The sequence below is a fragment of the Heloderma suspectum genome, chromosome 6 (genome assembly GCF_057233095.1).
Source record: "Heloderma suspectum isolate Gila_16-S chromosome 6, 16-S_ref, whole genome shotgun sequence".
NCBI lineage: Eukaryota > Metazoa > Chordata > Lepidosauria > Squamata > Helodermatidae > Heloderma > Heloderma suspectum.
Window position 1 is genome coordinate 47,466,065 of NC_139463.1, and position 21,867 is coordinate 47,487,931.

At 45.7% G+C, this 21,867-nt stretch overlaps 1 protein-coding gene across 1 annotated transcript in view; it reads left to right on the forward strand.

The window, feature by feature from the left end:
* ANTXR1 (ANTXR cell adhesion molecule 1) overlaps nucleotides 1-21,867 on the forward strand; it is a 217,767-nt gene that overhangs the window by 180,615 nt on the left and 15,285 nt on the right. Inside the window, exons 15-17 of the mRNA XM_084804206.1 lie at nucleotides 6,177-6,272; nucleotides 7,092-7,259; nucleotides 10,829-10,909. Coding sequence (XP_084660332.1) covers nucleotides 6,177-6,272; nucleotides 7,092-7,259; nucleotides 10,829-10,909 — 345 coding nt within the window. The remainder of the gene's footprint in view (nucleotides 1-6,176; nucleotides 6,273-7,091; nucleotides 7,260-10,828; nucleotides 10,910-21,867) is intronic.

Consider the following 21,867-nt stretch of genomic DNA (forward strand, 5'->3'; position numbering starts at 1 on the left):
TCCCAACATGTCATTGGCCCAACGCATATAAAAGGACACACGCTTGATCTGGTTTTCTCGACTGGGCAGGTGGATGGTGATCTGAAAGTGGAGGAATTAACATCTGTCCCTTTGTCATGGTCAGATCACTTCCTGCTGAGGTTTAGACTTCTGGCGGCCTTTCCCCTCTGCAAGGGTGGGGGACCTATTAAAATGGTCCGCCCCCGGAGATTAATGGATTCCGATGGATTACAGAGGGCCCTGGGGGATTTTCCTGCTGGTATGGCTGGTGCTCCTGTCGAAGCCCAGGTCGCTCTGTGGAATGCAGAGATGACTCGCGTGGTTGACACGATGGCGCCCAAGCGCCCTCTCCCTCTGAGCAGAGCCCGGCCAGCTCCTTGGTATACACCTGAGCTGAGGGCAATGAAGCAAGAGGGGAGACGGCTAGAACGCAGGTGGAGGAAAACTTGTGCTGAGTCTGACCCAACACAGGTAAGAGCCCACTATCGAGCCTACTCTGTGGCGGTGAGGGTGGCAAAGAGGCAGTTCTTTTCCACCAGCATTGCATCTTCTCAGTGTCGTCCAGCGGAGCTTTTCCAAGTGGTTCGCGGCCTGTTACATTCTGGGCCAGGGAGAGAGACGGTGGAACCCTCGGTAGCACGCTGTGACAAGTTTGCGCGGCACTTTGAGGATAAAGTCGCTCAGATTTGTCATGAATTGGACACCACCATTAATGCAGTTCCATTGGTAGAGGCGTTCAGAGCACCGTCTGGTCCAGTTTTATTGGATGAGTTTCAGTTACTGAGGCCTGAGGATGCGGACAAGGTGCTTGGCCAAGTCCGATCGACCACTTGTGTGCTTGACCCTTGCCCTTCATGGCTTATTAAATCAAACAAGGAGGGGTTGTCCGGCTGGGTCCAGGAGGTTGTAAATTCCTCCTTGAGAGAGGGAGTGGTGCCTGCCACTTTAAAAGAGGCAGTAATTAGACCACTCCTGAAAAAGCCTAACCTGGACCCAGAGGATGTTAACAATTATAGGCCAGTGGCCAACATCCCCTTCCTGGGCAAGGTGCTTGAGCGGGTGGTTGTAGGACAGCTCCAGGCACTGTTGAATGAAACGGATTATCTAGATCCATTTCAATCGGGCTTCAGGCCTGGTTTTGGAACGGAAACTGCCTTGGTCGCCCTGTGGGATGACCTCTGCCGGGAGAGGGACAGGGGGAGTGCGACCCTGTTGATTCTCCTGGACCTCTCAGCGGCTTTCGATACCATCGACGATGGTATCCTTCTGAATAGGTTGTCTGGGTTGGGAGTTGGAGGCACTGCACTACAGTGGTTCCGCTCCTACTTGGATGGCCGATTCCAGAAGGTGGTGCTGGGGGATTATTGCTCTGTGCCATGGCAATTGTGCCATGGGGTTCCACAGGGCTCTATTCTATCCCCCATGCTGTTTAACATCTACATGAAACCGCTGGGGGAGGTTATCCGGAGGTGTGGGCTGAGGTGCCATCAATATGCGGATGACACCCAGCTCTACCTCTCTTTCTCATCAAAACCAGGTGAGGCAGTGGCTGTTCTGAACCAGTGCCTGGGCACGGTAATGGACTGGAAGAGGGCTAATAAACTGAAACTCAATCCAGACAAGATGGAGGTACTGTTAGTGGGTGGTTCATCTGCCCGGCTAGGTGATATTCAACCTGTTCTGGAGGGGGTTGCACTCCCCCTAAAGGATCAGGTTCGTAGTTTGGGGGTGCTCTTAGATCCAGAACTGTCACTTGAGGCACAGGTGAACTCAGTGGCACGGAGCACTTTTTATCATCTTAGGCTGGTATACCAACTACGCCCTTATCTGGACAGAGATAGCCTAGCTACAGTTATCCATGCTGTGATAACTTCTCGTCTGGATTACTGCAATGCGTTATACATGGGGCTGCCCTTGAAAACGGTCTGGAAACTTCAGCTGGTCCAAAATAGGGCAGCAAAATTGTTAACAGGGACTGGCCTGCGAGCTCATATTACGCCAGTACTTTTCCAGCTGCACTGGCTGCCAGTCCATTTCCGGGCCCGATTCAAAGTGCTGGTGTTAACATTCAAAGCCCTTAACAGCTTGGGGCCAGGTTACCTGAAGGATTGCCTCCTCCCATATGTGCCTGCCCGGACCTTAAGATCATCATCAGTGGCCCTTCTCCGTGAGCCCCTGCCAAAGGAAGTGAGGCGGGTGGCTACTAGGAGGAGGGCTTTTTCTGTTGTGGCACCCCGGCTCTGGAATGAGCTCCCTAGTGAGGTTCGCCTGGCACCTACATTGTACTCCTTTCGGCGCCAGGTGAAGACCTTTTTATTTTCCCAGGCATTTTAGCATTTTAGCTTTCTAAATTTTTATCTTTGCTGTTTTAAATCTGTATTTTAAACTCCTGTACTGCTGCTAGGTTTTATTGTGGTTGTATTGTTATATTGTGGTTTTAATGTTCTATATATTTTAAATTGTTTTATTGTGTGTTGTTTGGTTTTAATTTTTGTGAACCCCCCAGACAGCTTCAGCTATTGGGCGGTATAGAAATTAAATAAATAAATAAATAAATAAATAAAATTCCCTCCTCCACCATATTTGCCATTGCCAGCTAAGTGCCCCTTACTCACATGATGTCCACCCAGGGAAGGGAGGGGGAAAGGGAACACTGCAGAAAACCAACTTTTGTGTTTCTAAATAAGTAAAAAAGTACTCATACGCAGCTGCAACGATGGGCCAATCTACATGGGGCTTTTACTCCGGTTCTACTGCGTCCCCGAGATGATAGTGTCAGAGGACGCACAGCTTCCTCCGTAGCAGGTGTGCTTTTTCAAACTTTAAATACTGCGTTATTGTAAACTTGTTTTGTGACAGATTTTTCCGTCATGGTGGCTTGAGCACGGTTTGGGTGTCCATGCGACCTGAACTGCCTTGAGTGCAGGCTGGGGGACAGCAGTGCTGATTGGTGGAAGGGAAAGCAGCATCATTAAAGAATGGACCTGAATGAGCATAGGATGCAAAGGCAGATATTTGCAGAACATATCTACATGGAAGTAACTCCTCCAGTGCACTTTATGAGCACGTGAGTGAGGAGAGGAGGACGTCCATTGATCAAAGCTGCGCACCTATGAATGATGAAGCTAAGAAAGGATGGATGCCCCTCCCAGCCCCCTCTGCAGCTCTTACTTTGCCCATGTTGGACCTCCGATGTTGGTAGAGACAAAAAGGGGGTGGGGTGGGAGGTGTTCCATGGTCGTACCAGAAAAGGCTGTGATCCATAGGATCGAAAGCCCTTGCATGCCCCAACTCGCCCCCAGAAAAGGTCACAGGGAGAGCTGTGCCAGCCCTGGAGCTGTTGGAGCTGAATTCATTTCATGACATCAGTGGGCGGAAAACAATTTAAGGAAGAAGATGATGTTATATAGATCCTTTCCTCTGAAAATCCTTTATCAATTAGGATTCCCACCACATACATTTAAAACCATCTGTTAAAGAGCTGCATCTCCAACATTTATCTTCACTATCAGGGTAATGTGGAGCCAATCTATACGGAAACAGGTTTTGAAGTGGTTCCGTTCATGAAACCAGGTTAGCCCCTCCCGGGGCAAACGGTAGCCAGTATTGCGGTGTATACATTTAAAAAAATCTGTTTGCATGGGGAAAACGGATAGAACTGAATGTCATCAGTGGGTAAGTGCAGGGAAGTGAGGAGGCTTGCTCCCCCCCCTCCCCCCGCTCAGTGAAGCTTTTAAAATCTGTAAGGCTCTGCATACTTTTTGCACATCCATACATAACAGCCTTCATTTGCTTCCCTCCCAGAGAATATTTAAAGGGACAGGCAGTGATGGGGTGCAGGGTCGGAACAGTGTCCTTTCAAAGCAGCAGGGCTGACTCCCTTCCCCAAGGCAATGAGTTTCTTCCAGGTAGACATCAGTTCCCACCCCATGCAACTCTTCCCTTTCTCAAATCAACACCGCTTCCGCCAGCCCAAGCTGAAGCCAGCTGAGGCCACATGGACTCCCAAACTGCACTGAAGCCTCTGTGACTGGAAAACCCTCCACAAATAGAGTTTAAAAAAAACAGATTTAGGGCAAGAAATGCCACATTAGCGTCATCTGACATGATGGACTTGGGGGTGGAGCAGAACCAGAGTAAAAGCCTGGTGTAGATGAGCCCATGCTTAAATGGTACGAAGTTAAATACAATTCATAGAATCATAGGGTTGGAAGGGGCCTACAAGACCATCAAGTCCAACCACCTGTTCAATGCAGGAAGTCTGATTCCCAGGCAGTCTCCCATCCAAGTACTAACCAGGGCTGACCCTGCTTATACTGAAGTTTATAACAATTTTATTTTATATTACTACAGTGTAGCATTGCAGATCCTCATGTACACATCTTTTGTCATTCCTGATCTGTAATTTTGTGTCTACAATACCTTTTCATTTAAATGTAAAACATGCACCTAAGTGTGTTTTCAAGGAAAGAAACAATAAATATAGTTTAAGTAAATCTTACTTCATAATTATAAATTAAAGATTCAAATCGAGTTAAATTTGGTGGCATCTTACCTTGTCTAGGGCCGCGGTGGCTTAGTGGAGGGCCGTGGTGGCTTAGTGGTTAAGATGCTGAACTGCAGACCGGAAGGTTGGCAGGACAGCAGTTCGAGACCCGAGTGCTGCGTGACGGAGTGAGCTCCCGTCTTCAGTCCCAGCTCCTGCCAACCTAGCAGTTCGAAAGCAAGAAATTGCAAGTAGATAAATAGGTACCGCCTCGGCGGGAAAGGTAACAGCGTTCCGTGCACCTCGGTGTTCAGTCATGCTGGCCACATGACCACGGAAGCGTCTTCGGACAGCGCTGGCTCTTCGGCTTAGAAACGGGGATGAGCACCACACCCTAGAGTCGGACACGACTGGTTGGGGACACCTTTACCTTTTTTACCTTGTCTAACATTTTGCTCAGTATACCTTTTTTTTAGTACCAGCTGTTAAAATTATCTTCAGTAACTCCTTTAAATGAATAGTTTATTAGTATAGTTAGGAGAAGAGATAATTCTACGTACATTTCCCACCCAAACCTAATTAATTATTAAATATAGGTAATTCAACAGAGTAGTTATTAACAAGCAATGTTGTTTGTAAGAGAAATAATCAACAATAATAGATAGTTAACAGTCTAGTTAGTAAAAGAGTGAATCAGCAGAAGTACATAGCTGTCTAATTCTTAGGAAGATTCATCAGCAGCGATAGTCAAGTCCATGAGAAGGTTAATCCACAACTATAAATAGTTAATTGGTGGTTAATTAATCAGACTCTAGCAACATACATTTCCCAGCTACAACCTTCAGCCAAGAGCTTTTCTACACGAGGCATTTATTGTGCACTCATAATTCTTTACTCACGGTTGTTTATGGGTTCTTTAGATGACTTTGTGATCCTCCAGTCTCACTTCAGATTTTTAAGAGCACTTTCCTGGGGGGTTTTAGTGCAAGAAAATGGGGTATTATTCTGAAAGCAAAATAACTACTTGTGTATTTGCACTATTCCACTATAGCACAGCGCCACCTAGAAGTTATGTAGCAGAAAAGCAGGAAAGGAAAAGCTCTTTGTGTAGAGCTTGGGTCTCAATTCTACAATGAAACCAAAAGTAGATACAACAATTAACAGGCTTGTGTAGGAAACTCCAAGTGGATAATATAACTCACCACACCTTTATGTCTTATGTCTTTTGGCTCTGCCTTCCCGGGCTGGTTTAAAAGTGGTGCAAGTGCTCACTCGGCATGACACCACTTCATCAGCCAGCAGCACTTCTAGAGTAGGGGTGAGCAGAAAGCAGATTTCCAGATTTGTTTGACTTCAGATTCCAGCATTCCTGATCATCAGCCATGCTGGCAGGGGCATCTGGGAGTGGAAGTCCAAAACATCTAGAGATCAAAAAGGGATAGCAGCGTGCAGTGCGCTAGGCCAGTTCCTGCTGCAAGCTCACCCTGTCTTCTTTCCCCTCACACATTCTTTCAACAGTTGTGGTGTGTGTGTGTGTGTGTGTGTGTGTGTGTGTATCTGAGCCCCACTATTATTAGAAAAAGATTAACATTGCAAAGACCACTGTTCTGTTACAGCCAGTTCCTTTTTTTAAAATCTCCCATTACCCGAAGTGTTAATGGTGCATCTTTGGTGGTGTTTTTTTTTTTAGGAAGAAGATGATGATGGACTTCCCAAGAAGAAGTGGCCAACTGTAGATGCTTCCTATTATGGTGGACGTGGTGTTGGTGGTATCAAGCGAATGGAGGTAGGTGAACGTCCTGACTGAACTAATTCCCTGCTCCAGCCATTATAGTTGTGCCCCGATCACGCGGATTCCATGCAGAGGATGCAGAGAATCATGGATGGTGTTTCCAGATGAGGCTTTCATTATGCAAGCATCCTGCCTCATTCACAGAATTTTAGGGGGGGCAGGGGGGTCCAGACATGATTGTCTTTCATTTGTAGCCCTCCTGTGTTTTCCCATCACTTCTCCCATCCTGTTTGTTTGTTTGTTTGTTTTTAACAGAAAACTTCCATTAAGGAATAAAAGATGGAATTGCTGCACAGTACCTTGTGATGGTTAACGTTAGGAGCCCTCTGTCTGGAAGCACCCAGACTCTCCCTGAACTTTCCTCCCCGTGTCATTTTGCCAGCCTAGATCTCCTCACCCTGATATTGCTATTTGCCCCTGAAGGTGCTAATTCCCACAGATAGCAACTTTAGCAATGCTGGGGACAATTCTCAACCAGTAAACAGCATGGGGAGGAAAGGATGAAACCTCCTGTCCACGTGCTGGTGTTCCAGTCTGGATTGGGGCCCTGCAGGCTGTTTTTTGTGAAAGAAAGACAGTGGATGGTAGCTGTGTCACATGTAGCTTGCTAGTGCTTGATGTGCAGAGAATTCACTCAGTGAATTGGCCAGAGCTCAAGGTGTTCGGGGGGCATAGTCACTGGTGGGCTGAAACACCCTCTGCCTCTCCAGAATGGCACTTCAGGACTGTAGGAATCAGAGAAGAGAAACAGCCTGGCCCATAAGTGAATGGAATGGGAGGTGGTCAGGGTTGTTTTTTGTTTATTGGTTTTAGGTTCGCTGGGGAGAAAAGGGTTCCACAGAAGAAGGGGCTAAGTTGGAGAAGGCCAAGAATGCCCGAGTCAAGATGCCGGAGCAAGAGTATGAATTCCCAGAGCCCAGGAACCTTGGCAATGGCATGCAGAGGTCCTCTTCTCCCAAAAAGTGGTACTCTCCCATTAAGGTATGTCTCTTATCAGTTAGTTTTATTGCAATCCCTGAAACATCCTCCCCTCCGCCGCCCTTCACTTGCAGCTCATGGGAGTGAGGGAGGAAGAAAGTTCACTCAAGCTGATAGGATGCTACACTGGGTGAAAGCCAGGCCTTTTTCGCGTTTCACAATGGGGATGCAGATGTCAATCCATTGCAGCCCCTCCCAGGTCTGTACAACACATTACGAGGTAAGGTTGCCACATCCATGCTTAACTTCTAATGCTAATGCAGGATTGTTGGGGGCAGGGGGGGGCAGGAATGGACAGGACAGAATCAGCAGCTGGGAGGGGAGTGCCTATCCCTTCCCCCAGCCACCACCTTCCCCTGCAACCAGTCCCCTGGCTATTTTCCTTCCTCCATGCTTACCCTAGCCAGGCTTCAAGACCAAAGATAAGTCTGGTGAAGGGGAAATGGCCAGAGGAAGGTTTTATGGGACAAAAGGAGCAGGCAAGGGAAGGGTTAGCCATCGTGCCCTGAACATGACCCCCACACCCTTTATTAGTGATACCTGAGCTTTGGGAACATGGAATAATATGCAGTCTCACACTGTCATATACCCTAAATAGATTTACTGGAGAGTAAGCCCCATTGGACAAAGTGGGACTAACTCCTGAGTAAACATGCATAGGTTTTTGAGTATGGTATCTTAAGGGAGGAGATGCCTCCCATGCTTTCTCTCATAACTCAGAAGGTGGATGGGTTTTTAACAGTGTGTGTGTGGGGGGGGAGGGGGGATATTTCTCTGGGCGTTACCAGTTTACCTTCTATAAAATGGGTATTTTATTGTGCTTTGTGGGGACAAATGGGAGAGGCCCTGGACGATGAAGACATCATATAGAGGACCTGCAAACTGCCATGAGTGAGGAAGCACAAGTGCACAGTAAATGCCTTGTGCAGAAGGGCTCTCTATGTGTCCAGATTCAAGTTGCATCTCCTGTTTCTCTGCCCCTGAAGGCTGAGCCATTCTTAAAGGCTGGAATGCGATTTCCAGGAATTAAGTGCCTTGTTGCTCTTTGGTTAAGCCTATCAGCTGCTAGATCAACATCCCCCAACCTGGTTCCCTCCAGATGTGCTTTTGGACTTCAACTCTCATCAGCTCCAGATATCATGGTCAATGGTCATGAATGCTGGGAGTTGTAGTCCAAAACATCTGGAGACCACCAGGTTGAGGAAGGCTGTGCTAGATGATACACCCATTTACACTCATCAGGACAACCAAAACTCATAACAGTACCGTCAGAAACACCTTCAAATATTCCTTTGTTTTTGGCACATGCACAACAGACTAAAGATCATTTTGGGGTATATGAAGAGATTGCTGAGTAAAATCCCAGCGTGGTGGTTCTGCCTCTGTCCATATCAGTTCAGCTCAAAAACAACAACACCCCACCCTGTTCCATCACAGCCCTCTTCATAAGAAAGTTTGCTCCTTCTTGGAGTGGATCTCTGGGTTATTTTGAGGGACAAGAAGGTTTAGGAAGTCCCTGGAGTAAGGAAGCCGGTGTGTGTGTTTGTGTGTATGTGTGCGTGTCTTCACAGATGGGGCTTGCAATGCCTATATTGCCTTTTGGATTCCATATGCTCATTTGCAAAACAGCCTCCAGATTTGCATTTTTGTCACCACCCAGTTTAAAGTAGAAATGGATAAAAATGAATAGGATTGCAAAAAAGAAAAGAAAAGAAAGCTCTCCAGAGTCTGGGAGGGCTTGGACCCAACCTTTCATTCCATCATTGTTAACTAATTGTATATTTAACCATCCCTCAAGTGTATGAATTCTGGCCTTGAATTTAAAGGCTTGCTAAAATCCTTTATCTAGCAGTGAGATTGCAGTGTTGCTTTTACTGTGTTATAGTCGGAACTGTGCTAAAAATACCAAACTTTTGTGCCAAGAAAAGCTGGATTCTGTGGCCTATAAAAATTATGCAAACCAAGCACATTTGCATGGTTTCCTTTCTTTGCATAATGTATTCTGCTTTTGCCAGTCATGGGAACCAGCAAGAAGCTGTGCGGGACACTAGCGTCCCTCTCCCACTCTGGGGGTTTCTAAGACTCAGGCATTTATTTGCAAATGTAAGGGCTAGAAATCCGCTCTTTAAAAAGAATAAAAAGCACATATACTGCCCTATTACAGCCTGCCAGCCTCTTAGGTGAGGTCTAAGCATGACTCAGAGTGGCCAGGACTTCAGTGTGTGTACACACACACACACACACACAGCTCTACATGCTAGAGGAGCCTTCCCCAACCTGGTGCCCTCCAGGGGTTGGGACTTCAACTTCCATCAGCCCCAGCCAATATGGCCAATTATCAGGAAAGCTGGGATTTGTAGTCGAAAACATCTGGAGGGCACCATGTTGAGGAAGGCTGCTATAGAGGCTGCCTCATTCTCTTCTGTGAGCCATGTAATACACCATGTGCACTCTGTGCATGTTCTCCAGTCAGGCTCAAGTGCTGAAACAATGCTGTAGCTAATGCAAGCCCTGGAATTGAGATCCCATCTGAGGCAAAAACCTGGATAAAATTAAGCACTGCAGATCAGCTTAAAGAATGTAATAGTGGTTTGGGCAAAGAGTGCAGAAATCAGAAGAAAGCAATAAGTAACCCCTTGATTTCCAAGGCCGTGTTTTGATTTTTATAGAGAAGACTCTTTGCTGCTGCTGTTATCATTATTTTCATTTTGGATTACTTTTGTGGAGTAAGGCTATTGTAGGTTTTCTCATTCATTCATTCATTCATTCATTCATTTTCACCTTACCCTTACTCCAAGGAGCCCGGTTCAGAGATGGAATGAATGGCCCAGGTTCACTCAGTGCGTTTCATGATGGAGCAGGGACTTGAACGCAGCTGTCCCTGGTCCTAGGACAGCCCTCTATCCACTGTACCCTGTTGGCTTGCTCTACTACAGCACAGAATGAATGTAGCATGTTCCCCGGATGGATGCTGGCACTTGCCATGTGTATGCTCACTACATGCAAATGGTGTCTGTGGTGTGCAAGCAAGCTATGCACGTGAGCCCCAGCCCTCTAGTTTCAGTTATGGTTCCAACGTGGCTTTCGTTGGAAGATTTGAGGATTCTAACAGTGGGCAGAAGCTTACGTTGCAGTTGTCCTCTGGATTGTACCTAATGATCTCATCTCCTTCCAAACAGTGGCAGGGGAAGTTTGTTATGTTTTTTTTAAATGTCTTGTATTTTGAGAAGTTACAGGTTATTATGAGCCACTTTGAGCACAGTTTACTGTGGGAATACACTTAACTTAAATACACTTAACTTAAACATGTATGTGTGTTAATAGAGCATGTCCTGCTTGGGCTTCCCTTTGGGGCATCTGGTTGGCCACCTTGGAAACTGGATGCTGAATTAGATGAGCCTTTAGTCTGATCCAGCAGGGCTCTTCTGATGTTCTTTGGTATTGATCCGGCAGGGTTGGTTTTATGTTCTTATTTGTGGCTTGAGGGAGGGGGCCGTATTTATGTGTGCATATGTGTGAATGTCGGCCACTTTGCTAGATGAGTATCTAAGCAATTTTTGTTTCAATTGCAGGGGAAACTGGATGCCCTCTGGGTTCTGCTGAGGAAAGGTTATGACCGAGTATCTGTGATGCGACCACAGCCAGGAGACAAGGTGCTATTGTGCTTCTCCAGTAATTCGCTCTACACAAAACTTTCCAGAGGATGGATGTCAGGCTAGAAACATCGCCTAAGATGCGCTGTGTCCTGACTGCCATTCATCGATGCAGTGCCACTCCAGGTTAATGCTGAAAAGGGAGGAGGGGGAAATTCATGAGGAAGAGGAGAGGGAGGAGGAGGAGGAGGAGGAGGAGGAGGAGGAGGAAGAATGCCCATGGTGATCAATAACATGGGTACAGATATAGCATAACAATTACGTGCCGAAAAGGGAAGGACTGGGAAGTCATGAGCAAGACAAACGAAGGGGATGTATGAGCCCAGGATTGCATTTGTTGTTCACTGACTTTTTATGGGACATCCATTGTTATTGTCAAATCATTCTCTGTTCTTCCATTTCATTTGACAGCTCACAAGTGCTGACATTTTTAGAAGGAATGGAACAACAGTGTAGTCTCTGCAGGTGTAATTCCCCTTAGTGCTTGCTTACCTTCCATCTGTTTTAAGGGCCAAACCAAACATTACATTAATTGCATGAAATCAATTAAAAATACATTTTTAAAATGTATATGCATATAGCCACTGGGATGGAGGGTGAGCAGGAATGGGACTGTGGTGGGTGGTGAGGATTAACATCTCCCGCACACACACACACACACCGCTATAATCCCAGTAACCCTCTCCCAGGGGCTGCTGTTAAGTGGAGGAGGGATACAGCATTCCCTTCCCAAGCACCAGGAAGGGAACATTTTGTGAACAAGACAGGGTGACTGCACTGCGAAAGCCTTGTCTGGAAGAACCCAGTATCTCTAGGTCCATCCAGGGGTGATAATTCCAGATAATTCCCTTCACATAGAGAAAAGCACCTGAATTCCTGGGCAGCTGCTTGATTGTCTCAGCTTCCATCTGGAAAGTTTCCAGTTTTTTTACATTTTATTACACTGTAAAGGTGCTAATGATCCTAGCGCAGCAATGACATAACTGGAAGGGTGATGTAATAAACACAAACTCTGGCTAAAGCAATGCAGTCGCACTGGGAGAAATACTGATGTGTTTGTGGTTATCAGCTAACATGTCTTTTATAAACTGAGGCAGGAACACACATTTCTCTTCTCTCCCCACCCTCTGGCTGCAGATTAGGGATATATGAGAAATTTGGTTCAGTTCTTTTTTACCCATTTCACAGCTTCTGGACCAAACACAGACTCAGATGCAATCTGTGGTCAAAGTCTGTACATTTCCAAGTTCGTAATGTGATCTGCAGAACCCACAAAAAGAGCGCTTGACAGCATGTGTACAGTTGACAAATGCATATGAAAAAATACGCATTTTTGAAAAATGTACACAAACACGCTTTAATCAATGAGAAAAGAATGTGTACATTTCAAAGATGTACACAATTGATGTGTACAATTGGGGAAATATGTACAAAAATACAAATGCAATCTGATATGGACATGAGACAGAACGAGCTTCAAGGTAGAGCTCGGAGAATGTTGACAAACTTGATTTTTGCTCGTATACTATTGCAGATACAGTTCTTCTTGTTGTTGTTTAAGAGTGTTGAAAGTAGTGTGATAAGAGGCTCAGCAATTTCTGTTGGCCAGTTGTTACTTCGGTCCCATCAAACAACTTTTTTTGTGGTTTTTTTTTTTTTTAATAGAACACAAGCTATGACCTTCAACACTGAAAAAAGCCATTTCTTTGTCTCCAGCCTCTGTTGCTCTGCTTCCCCCTAGTCGTTGTTTCCTTGCCCTCCATCCCAGTTCTCATAACTAGACATTTGGGTCTAGTTTTCAGGCCTGTGACGAAGTGGAAATCTCATCCCAGTTCATAAAATACTTCCTCCTTGGCAGTGGCCAGCATCCAGTATTGAAGTACAAAGTCCACACTTTGAGGCCTGTAGAGGAGGCAGTGTGGAAACAGCCACAAATCCACCACCAGCCACACTGCCCCCCAACCACCTAGACACAAGTATTCGCATGTCTGCATTAATCATATTTTCTGAAGACTGTGAGAATTACTCCTTTGAGAATTATTAAAGAAACAACCTCCTGCTGAGGAACCTTCAAAGGGAAACCTGTGAGAGCTTCAAATCTGCCACAAAAATGCTTGCTGCTTTTGACCGAGTGACGCATTTGCTTTGCAAGCAATGACATGGAATTTCCATAGATGTAAACACAACATACAGCACAAGTCCCAGCTCCTTCGGGCAGGAAGGAGGCATAGGCAGTTTGAAGATTTGCTGACTGAAAAGCACAGATCAATCCACCCATTCCCATTTAGGAGCAAGCAGAGATAGTGTTGCATCTTGGCACAATTCATGCTGCTTCCAGCGTAATTTAGGCATGAACCCAGATGACCATATGTCTTAAAAATGATTGTCGAAGTGGCTCAAGGAGAGTTCTATGCCTGTCTGTTCCCCAGCAAAGATAGGTGCTTGGCAGAACTCAGGAAGCAAACACATTTTGTTGTTGGGACACAGAAGGACATGGTATCCTTTCCGTGTGGTGTGAGAGGAAGAGCCTTCCTGGATTAAACCAAGGCCCACTTAATCCAGCATTCAGTTCCCAGAAGCGGCCGGAAAGACTAGATGATACTGCAAGCAGAGTATGAAGGCCACTGGTCGGTCCTTTTTGTTAGTCCCCAGCATCTGCTATTCAGATGCACACTGCCTCTGGCCATCATGCCTGATAGCCAAGGCACAGGTGTGCACCATCTGGTTTGCATCTACTTGGAACGAGAGTTTATCAAAGCCAGTCCACGCACTCCTTTTCACCAGCACAGTCTTTCAGTTTGACATCATACCAAGGCCATGTGACCATGACAACGGAAGGAGAAGGGAGGAGTGGTTACCCGCATTTGTCTAGGATCCAATTTTGGTCCGAGCAGGGCTCCACAAGGGTTTGCATCGCCCCATTTTAAGTCGCTTCACACAACATACTTCCTGGCAGGGTGGGGAGGGTTGAAGTGGACGTCATGTGCGTGGCAGGGGCTGCTCTACCGATGTGAGAGGCTCCCCCCGTTTCTCTTTAATGGAAGGAAAAAGTATTTACTTCCTATTTGCGCATTTGGCAGACAAGCCTCGTTGAGCACAGTGGGTATTGCTTCTGAGTGGACACTAGTTGGTTTGTGCTGGGAAACCCGAGGACAGGAAACACCCCTTGACCGGGATCCTGGAGAAAGACACCCCCCTGGGCAGGGCCAGCATCCCCAAGGTCAATGTGGGGGCTGTGGCACGCAGCAACTGTATCGCTGAGAACCAGACTTGAGGAAAAGAATCGGACTTTAAGCAGCCTCGGGAAATCTGGTTTTCCCCTGATAAGCTCTGGGGTGGCTGCTGGATGGCCACAACGTCATCTGTCCCTGATGACCTCAACACACAGCTGGCTCAGAAAAATCGCTGGTGGAACCAAGCCCCAGGCAAACTTAACAATTCAGCCAGGGCATTATCTAGTAGGGGGTTCCTGGCAGCAAAGGGGAAAGAGGGCCTGGTTCTGTGCAGATTATGAATTCTTTGGCTTGTGCTGATTCCAGTAACTGAGGGCTTCATAATTTTTTTCTAGCTGGAAAAATATGATTTCTGAACCTGTTTTCTTTCCGTTATCTGCTCTCTCTCTCTCACGTGCGTGCGCGCGCACACACACGGCAGTATCAGAACTTTCTGACCCAGGCTGTTGCCCTCATACGTAAATAAAGACATAAAATAAATAACTCGAACCAGAGCTTGGGCCATGAAAGCAGCTGGCACAGGGCACCAGTGCTGATGTTCTGGATCTGGGTACAGACTGAACACTGGGCCCAGCCAGCCACAGAAGAAAAAGCTTCTCTATTCAGTTAACTTAGGAAGTGATAGAAGATGCACACCATCCTGTCAGAGATGCTAAGCCCTCCCGCTGAGTAATGAGGCAGTAGAGACTCGCTGTGCAATCCACAAACTCTTTATTCAGCTGATAGCACCTCTTCACCTCCCAAAAGCTTAGAGTTGTTCTCTAGGCCTAATTTTGGCAAGAGAGCTCCTGAAAGCCTTTCAGCTCTGGACGGGTTTCCCACCATGCTTGGCTGGATTTTTCTGAGCTCCTCCCTTCAGGGAGAATCCTCCCGACCCAACCTCTGACACGCAGCCAATCTGGTGTGACACCTCCCATCTCCCCCTCTCAACTCTGCCTGTTTAACCCGGCAGCGAGCTCTGGCATCTGTCAGCCCCGAAGCCCCCTCCCCCTCCAACGGAGCCTGGGTTCACACAGGGAGGGGGGAAGAGGGTCTCTGAGCCTGGCCCTCCTCCTCAGTACACCCCTGAGAAGGCTCTTCGCTGGGTCCTGGGGAGTCTTGGGGAATTTCCTCCCCCACACCCTGTCTCTGCCAGGCTTCTTCTAGCTCCGTCTCCAAATCTGAATCAGAGTCTGAAACCAAGACAGAGGGCCTGGGCTTAGTCCTGACACATCCGTGGATATTCCTCTGTCCCTCTTGAGTGGCTATGAGCCTTTGTTCTGCTTGGACACTCTGCCAATGACTTACCATCCACAGCTCAGCTCCTGCCTAGCTGGACCCGCTTGGGCATTGTTCCCCCTTGCCTTCCACTCCTGCCTCCTGCCCCCGTTGCCTGTCCTGTTGCCCTACACACGCCTTCACCAGCCTGGTGGTGCTCAGATGCGTTGGACCACAATCCCCATCACCCCCATCCAGCATGGTGGCCATGGTAATGGGAATTGTAGACCAGCACATCTGGAGAGTGCCAGATTGGGGCAGCTGTCCTATGCAAGCAAGGTGAAGAAATGGCTTGTGAAGTCTATCGTGGGGCGGGGGCTGCTGAAACAAAAATGACAGGGACAGCGTGTGCCGATGGCAGCCATGCTCTGCTCTCAGGTTTGGATCGCAGAGTTGTTTTTCTGCTGCTGCTGCTGTTTTAATTGCCTTATTGATTGCAAGGCAAAGGGCAAAACCGGTTTTTGAAGTTAATTTGGGAGGACCGGGACGGACAAAAGCGGTTGTGCAATTTCTCCTCTCAGCGTCAAATCTAGGGCTGGGCCGAGGTTACCAGCAGGCACAGCTGCTTCCAATCCAGCTGAAGGAGGCTGGGTCACATGGGATGCCTGTGGTCTCCTGGCATTCTGGAGGGGCTGGGTTTGCGATCTTGCCGGCATTAATGAGATTATTTTTGTATTCAAGAGAATGGCCGGGGGGGGGGGGGGTGTTTTCCGCCTTAAACAAGTGCTGTTTCCCCCCTGAAGATATAACACCCTCCCCCATTCCAACAAGGTCATTAACAGGAACGGAACGGGGTCTTATAATTAGAGTGGCGCCCACTTGTGGTATTTTATAGTTGTGTCTTGTGTTTCCATTATAAACACTGTTTTTCAGGAATTTACTAGCCAACCATAAAAATGTGTTTCAAATCAAAACTTGGCCTCAAGGGAATTTTAAATCTGTCAGGAAACTGTGTTTATCTTCTCCCAACCCCCCACCCCTGTTACATTTAAAAAACAAAAATGTTTCAACTCGATGACACATATTTGCATGAAAAAGGTGCATAAATTTCATTCTTAATAGATGTTGTTAACTAGTAGGCATTAATTATTATTCACTATATGTCATTTACAGCACAGTCCTCTACATGTCTACTCAGAAGTAAGTCTCACTGGGTTTACTCCCAGGTTAGGATTCAGTCCTAGGATGCTTCCAGATGGAGGGCTCTTCGCACTACCACTAGGAAGTCCTTGTGCAGTTATTACATATTTTCTCCTTTACCATTTTTTTCTGGCACAAAAAAAAGACCGGCAAAGTAGTAGGAAAACATGGGAGGGCTACAAATAAGGCAGTGCAATTGCACAATAAAAGTCTTGTCTGGAAGCACCCTGTTAATTTTAAAAATGTATAGGCCACCCTTCAATATAAATATTTCCAGGGCATATTATGAATTAAAGCCATAAATACACATAATATAATGAAATCAAAAGATCAATCAATAAAAGTAACATAAAACAATGCAACAAAAATTAAAAGGCCTGGGAAAATAAAAAGGTTGTTGCCTGCCACATGCCGCTAGCAAAAATGCCTGCTACTAGGACAAGTGGCATGTGTTTCAAGGAACAGATTGTAGGGATACAGGAGCCTGCCTGTTGTTTCCCTGGCAGAGGGTGGGGTGATGGGTACATCCCAACCAAATCCCTGAAAGACACATGAAGACACTTGGATAGGAAATTCACACACGCACGCACGTGCACACACACACACACACACACACACCCCTCTGCCAAGGACCCTCAGGGCAACGGTCCTTTCCCACCCACCCCAGCCCTTTTTGTGCATGAATACTGTTTTCCAAATGAAAAAATTATGCAAAAGAGAAAACCAAATGAAATAACATTTTATTTCAGAATTAGTTCATTCAGATTAATTTTAATTCGTATTTATTAAATTCAAAGTAAATATAGACAGGGATGTTCATTTTCCCCCCTTTCAAATTAAACAAATGCACACCCATGTCACTGACAATTGGGGCAGAGATGTGGAATCAAATAAACAGCAATGCAGTGCAGTTCCTTGCGATTTCATGCCATGGCTCTTTGGAGATAGATAGGAACATTTGGTTCTGTGCCTCCTTGTCTGTGTTGTGCAAATTAAATGCACAGTTCCTCATTTTTTTCCATTTGCATTTAGTATTTTTTTTCTAGATTTACTTCGATCTGATTTATACTTTCAGTGTTTAGCATTTAAAATATAGACCATATATATGTGCACACCCCTCTCCATCACTTGTATAGCGCTACCTTTTTTCTGCCTTGAACATTGTAAGATTTATTCTTGTTTTGGGAGAGTAATATATGGGAAATTCTCATCCCCCCAGAATTGCTCTCTACCTCGAATCATTTTCTCATTCCATTTGGTTTAGGATCTAATAGTCGAACTTTGGGGGAGCCTTTGAAAAACTGGAGCCATATTCTCCACCTCCCCTCCCCACAGCTGCCTAAGAGGGTTACAATTCTTTTTTACTTCAAATATGAATTATATTTCATATTTTTCATTCTCAGTTGCTTTGATACAGAATCCAGCAGCTGCACTTTTGAGAGGGAGCCTTTTAAGAGCCATTTTCCTGAACAAAGGCCCAAGAGACCCCAGACCATGGCAAGATCTGCTCCCCATCAGCCCCCTTCCAGATGAAACCACATGACCCCAAAAGGCTTTGTAGTTATATAAAACACTGATGCTCTGCCTGCCCCTTACTCAGCAACCCTGAGTACAATAATTCAAAAATGCTGGTGATTTCCTGTTCTTATAATAAGTTTTTGCTTTCTTTGTTTCTGTTTTAAATTTTCTGTGTTGCTTTAAGTTTAGAAAAACGTATCCTTTATGGATATGTTAGAAATCTGAAAAACTATAAATCAAACAGGTCTTTAAAAGAAATAAGATCTGATTCAATATTACATACTTCAACAGTGCAATCTTATACTCGTATACCCAGAAGGAAGCCTCACTGCACTCAGTGGGACTTATTCCCATTTAGGGCTGCAGCCTAATAATCACAATACATGCTGTGATTATTAATGGCGAAGCATGTTTTAACAGAGCTATGGCCTCCAAGTTATATGTTCCACCTTATATTTGTGGCAAATGTACATATAATTCAGTTAGAATAGTAAAACAGCTACATCATAGCATTGTGTTAAGTGCACAGAAAATAATTTAAAAGTCAAAACGTCTAATTTGCATAAATTAATTTATAAGATGGTTCTTTACTCCTCAAGGTATCCTTTTGGTAACCTGAATAAAGCATATTCTGTGTGAACACTGCAGAATCTGACCCCTATAGAGAGATTTGAGGACACCTCCCTCCCACTTTGCTTTTGTTGTTGTTGTTCAGTCGTGTCCGACTCTTCGTGACCCCATGGACCATAGCACGCCAGGCCTTCCTGTCCTGCGCTCTCTCCCGGAGCGTGCTCAAGTTCATATTCATTGCATCGGTGATGCTATCTAGCCATCTCATCCTCTGCCGTCCCCTTCTCCTTTTGCCTTCAGTCTTTCCCAGCATCAGGGTCTTTTCCAGGGAGTTTTCTCTTCGCATTAGGTGGCCAAAATATTGGAGCTTCAGCTTCAGTATCTGTCCTTCCAATGAGCAGTCAGGGTTGATTTCCTTTAGGATGGACTGATTTGACCTCCTTGCAGTCCAGGGCACTCGTAAGAGTCTTCTCCAGCACCACAGTTCGAAAGCATCAATTCTTCGGCGCTCAGCCTTCCTTATAGTCCAGCTCTCACAGCCATACATTACTACTGGGAAAACCATAGCTTTGATTAGACGGACCTTTGTCGGCAAGGTGATGTCTCTGCTTCTTACTATGCTGTCTAGGTTGGCCATAGCTTTCCTCCCAAGGAGCAAGCGTCTTTTAATTTCATGGCTACAGTCACCGTCTGTGGTGATCTTGGAGCCCAAGAAAGTAAAATCTGTCACTGCTTCCATTTCTTCCCCTTCTATATGCCAGGAAGTGATAGGGCCAGATGACATGATCTTAGTTTTTTTAATGTTGAGTTTCAAACCAGCTTTTGCACTCTCCTCTTTCACCCTCAACAAGAGGCTCTTGAGATCCTCTTCGCTTTCTGCCATTAGGGTGGTATTGTCTGCATATCGGAGGTTGTTGATAATTGTCCCGGCAATCTTAATTCCGACCTCTGATTCATCCAACCCGGCATTTCTCATGATGTACTCTGCATATAAGTTAAATAAGCAGGGTGACAATATGCAGCCTTGTCGTACTCCTTTCCCAATTTTGAACCAATCGGTTGTTCCATCTCTGGTTCTTACTGTTGCTTCTTGACCCTCGTACAGGTTTCTCAGGAGACAGGTAAGGTGGTCTGGTACTCCCATCACTTTAAGAATTTGCCATAGTTTGTTGTGATCCACACAATCAAAGGCTTTAGCGTAGTCAATGAAGCAGAAATAGACGTTTTTCTGGAATTCTCTTGCTTTCTCCATGATGCAGCGAATGCCCTAACTAATATGTCAGAATATTTTCACAGTGTAAATAGACTTTTATGAATAACTATGTGCAATTTACATTCTGTGATGTAGTCAGATTTATGAGGCCTGAAATAAAAAAATGTTATCCAGGTGTGCCACGAATAGGTTTTAATATCTCCTTTACTAGAGGAAAAACAGGTTTGTTGCAGATGCTGAAACAGGGGGGGCTTCACCTCCCCAAATCAACCTATTATTTCTTAATATTCTGTTCTCACCTTATAAGGTCCCACACCAAGTGATCCTGAACCTCCCTACTCACTCAGTCACTCACCCCTGGGAAGGCAAGCCATTTTTGGCAGAAACGTCCTAAGTGCATCCACTTTGAGAGAGGTGCAGACTGCTATAGACGCTAGTAATATTCAGGTCTGCATGTGTGCCATGATTCCAGTGGAGTGCAGCAAAGCTGCAGAATGTGAGGGTGGCCATGTGCCCTACTTTATAGAGGGCAGTCCTCTATTTGTAGACATCCTCTGTTTGAAGGGCTGTCCAGCTGAAATCTGTATTAAAGATAAAGAACTGTATGAAAGGAGAGCAGCGGTCTTGAAATTTGCCCGTCAACAAGTCAGCACCTGAACAGCAGACTGAGGAGGCACACACCTGGTCACGGTCTTCCCACTATGTAGAGATGCTATGCATTTCAATTTCAATTATAGTAATCATTTCCAAATGTGCATATCTACATATATATTAGCATATGAAATTTTAATGCAAATATGTGCCCTCTTCTGTTGTCTTTTTTGGTGATGCATTTCCTCTGTGTTGAAAGGGGCTGGCGTGCCTCTTTCAAATGACACATTTGGTGATGTGTAAGGGGCCACCGTACTTAGAATTCAACTTCCAAAGGATCTACTCTCTCTCTCTCTCTCAAGTTGATAGTCCTTATGGTTCTGAAGAGATGCTTTCATGTGAGAGTGAATTATATTATCACTTGGAGCTGGAGGCAAAATCATCCAGTAGGATCAGGCTCTATAAGAAGGAACAGGAGAACAAAAGGGGTTTCCTTACGTATCAGAGATATTCATAACCAGGATGATGACGATGCAGTTGTAATCCATAAACCTTGAACTGGAGAACTCCCTTTCCCTCAAAATCCGCCAGAACCTTGGCATCTTAGGTGTTCCCCAGCCCTTTTTATTTGGGATGGTTTCGGTCACTCATGATTTTACGTTTAAGAACTCTGGTCCTTCCTATGAGATTACAAACATGGGAGTGGCATTGTCAGGCCCACTATGCTTTCAGTTTGTCAGGTCACATTGTAGTCTCCCTCGCCGTTGCATCCATGATACGTATGCAAGTATTGCTGCAGAATCTTTTGTTTTTCTTGATGCTTTGGCAGGGTTTTGAAATGGAGTCTTTTTTCTATTCTGCTCTTGTTGTGGTCTGCATCCTATTAATACAGCCACAGGAAAAATAATTCAGACATTAGCTCTGTTCCTGGAACTTCATAGCTCCGTGAGCCCCGCTGATGGATTTGTTCTTTGGCTTCTTAGGACTATGGCAAGCCAAAGGGTTCAAAGAAGAGCCATGACACAGAGCCCATTTTGTATTCCTGAGCACCAAGCAGGGCAGCCAGCTCAAAAATCACCTCAGGCTAGAAATCAGAATATTGTCAAGCAGCTTTATAATCAGTCAGTGTTGTAGTAAGGTGGCTCTTCCTTCTTTAAAAGTCCAAGAACTTCTTTTTAGAACGGGTTTAATCCATCTGTGATGGTAAAGAGCCCTCTTTCAAATTAGGCCACCATTTTTAAAGAAACGTACCGTCCTGCATTCTTTGTTTTCCCAAGTGGGGAGGAGTTCCAGAGCAGCAGTGCTACCTGGGTTTGACTTCCTTTGTGGGGGAGAGAAGCAGGACTCGCTGTGGTTGTAAAATGTTTGGTTTGTTTGCAGATGCACACGGACAGGATCAGTGAGGGCAAGCAGGCAGCAGGCATACAATCCCCATG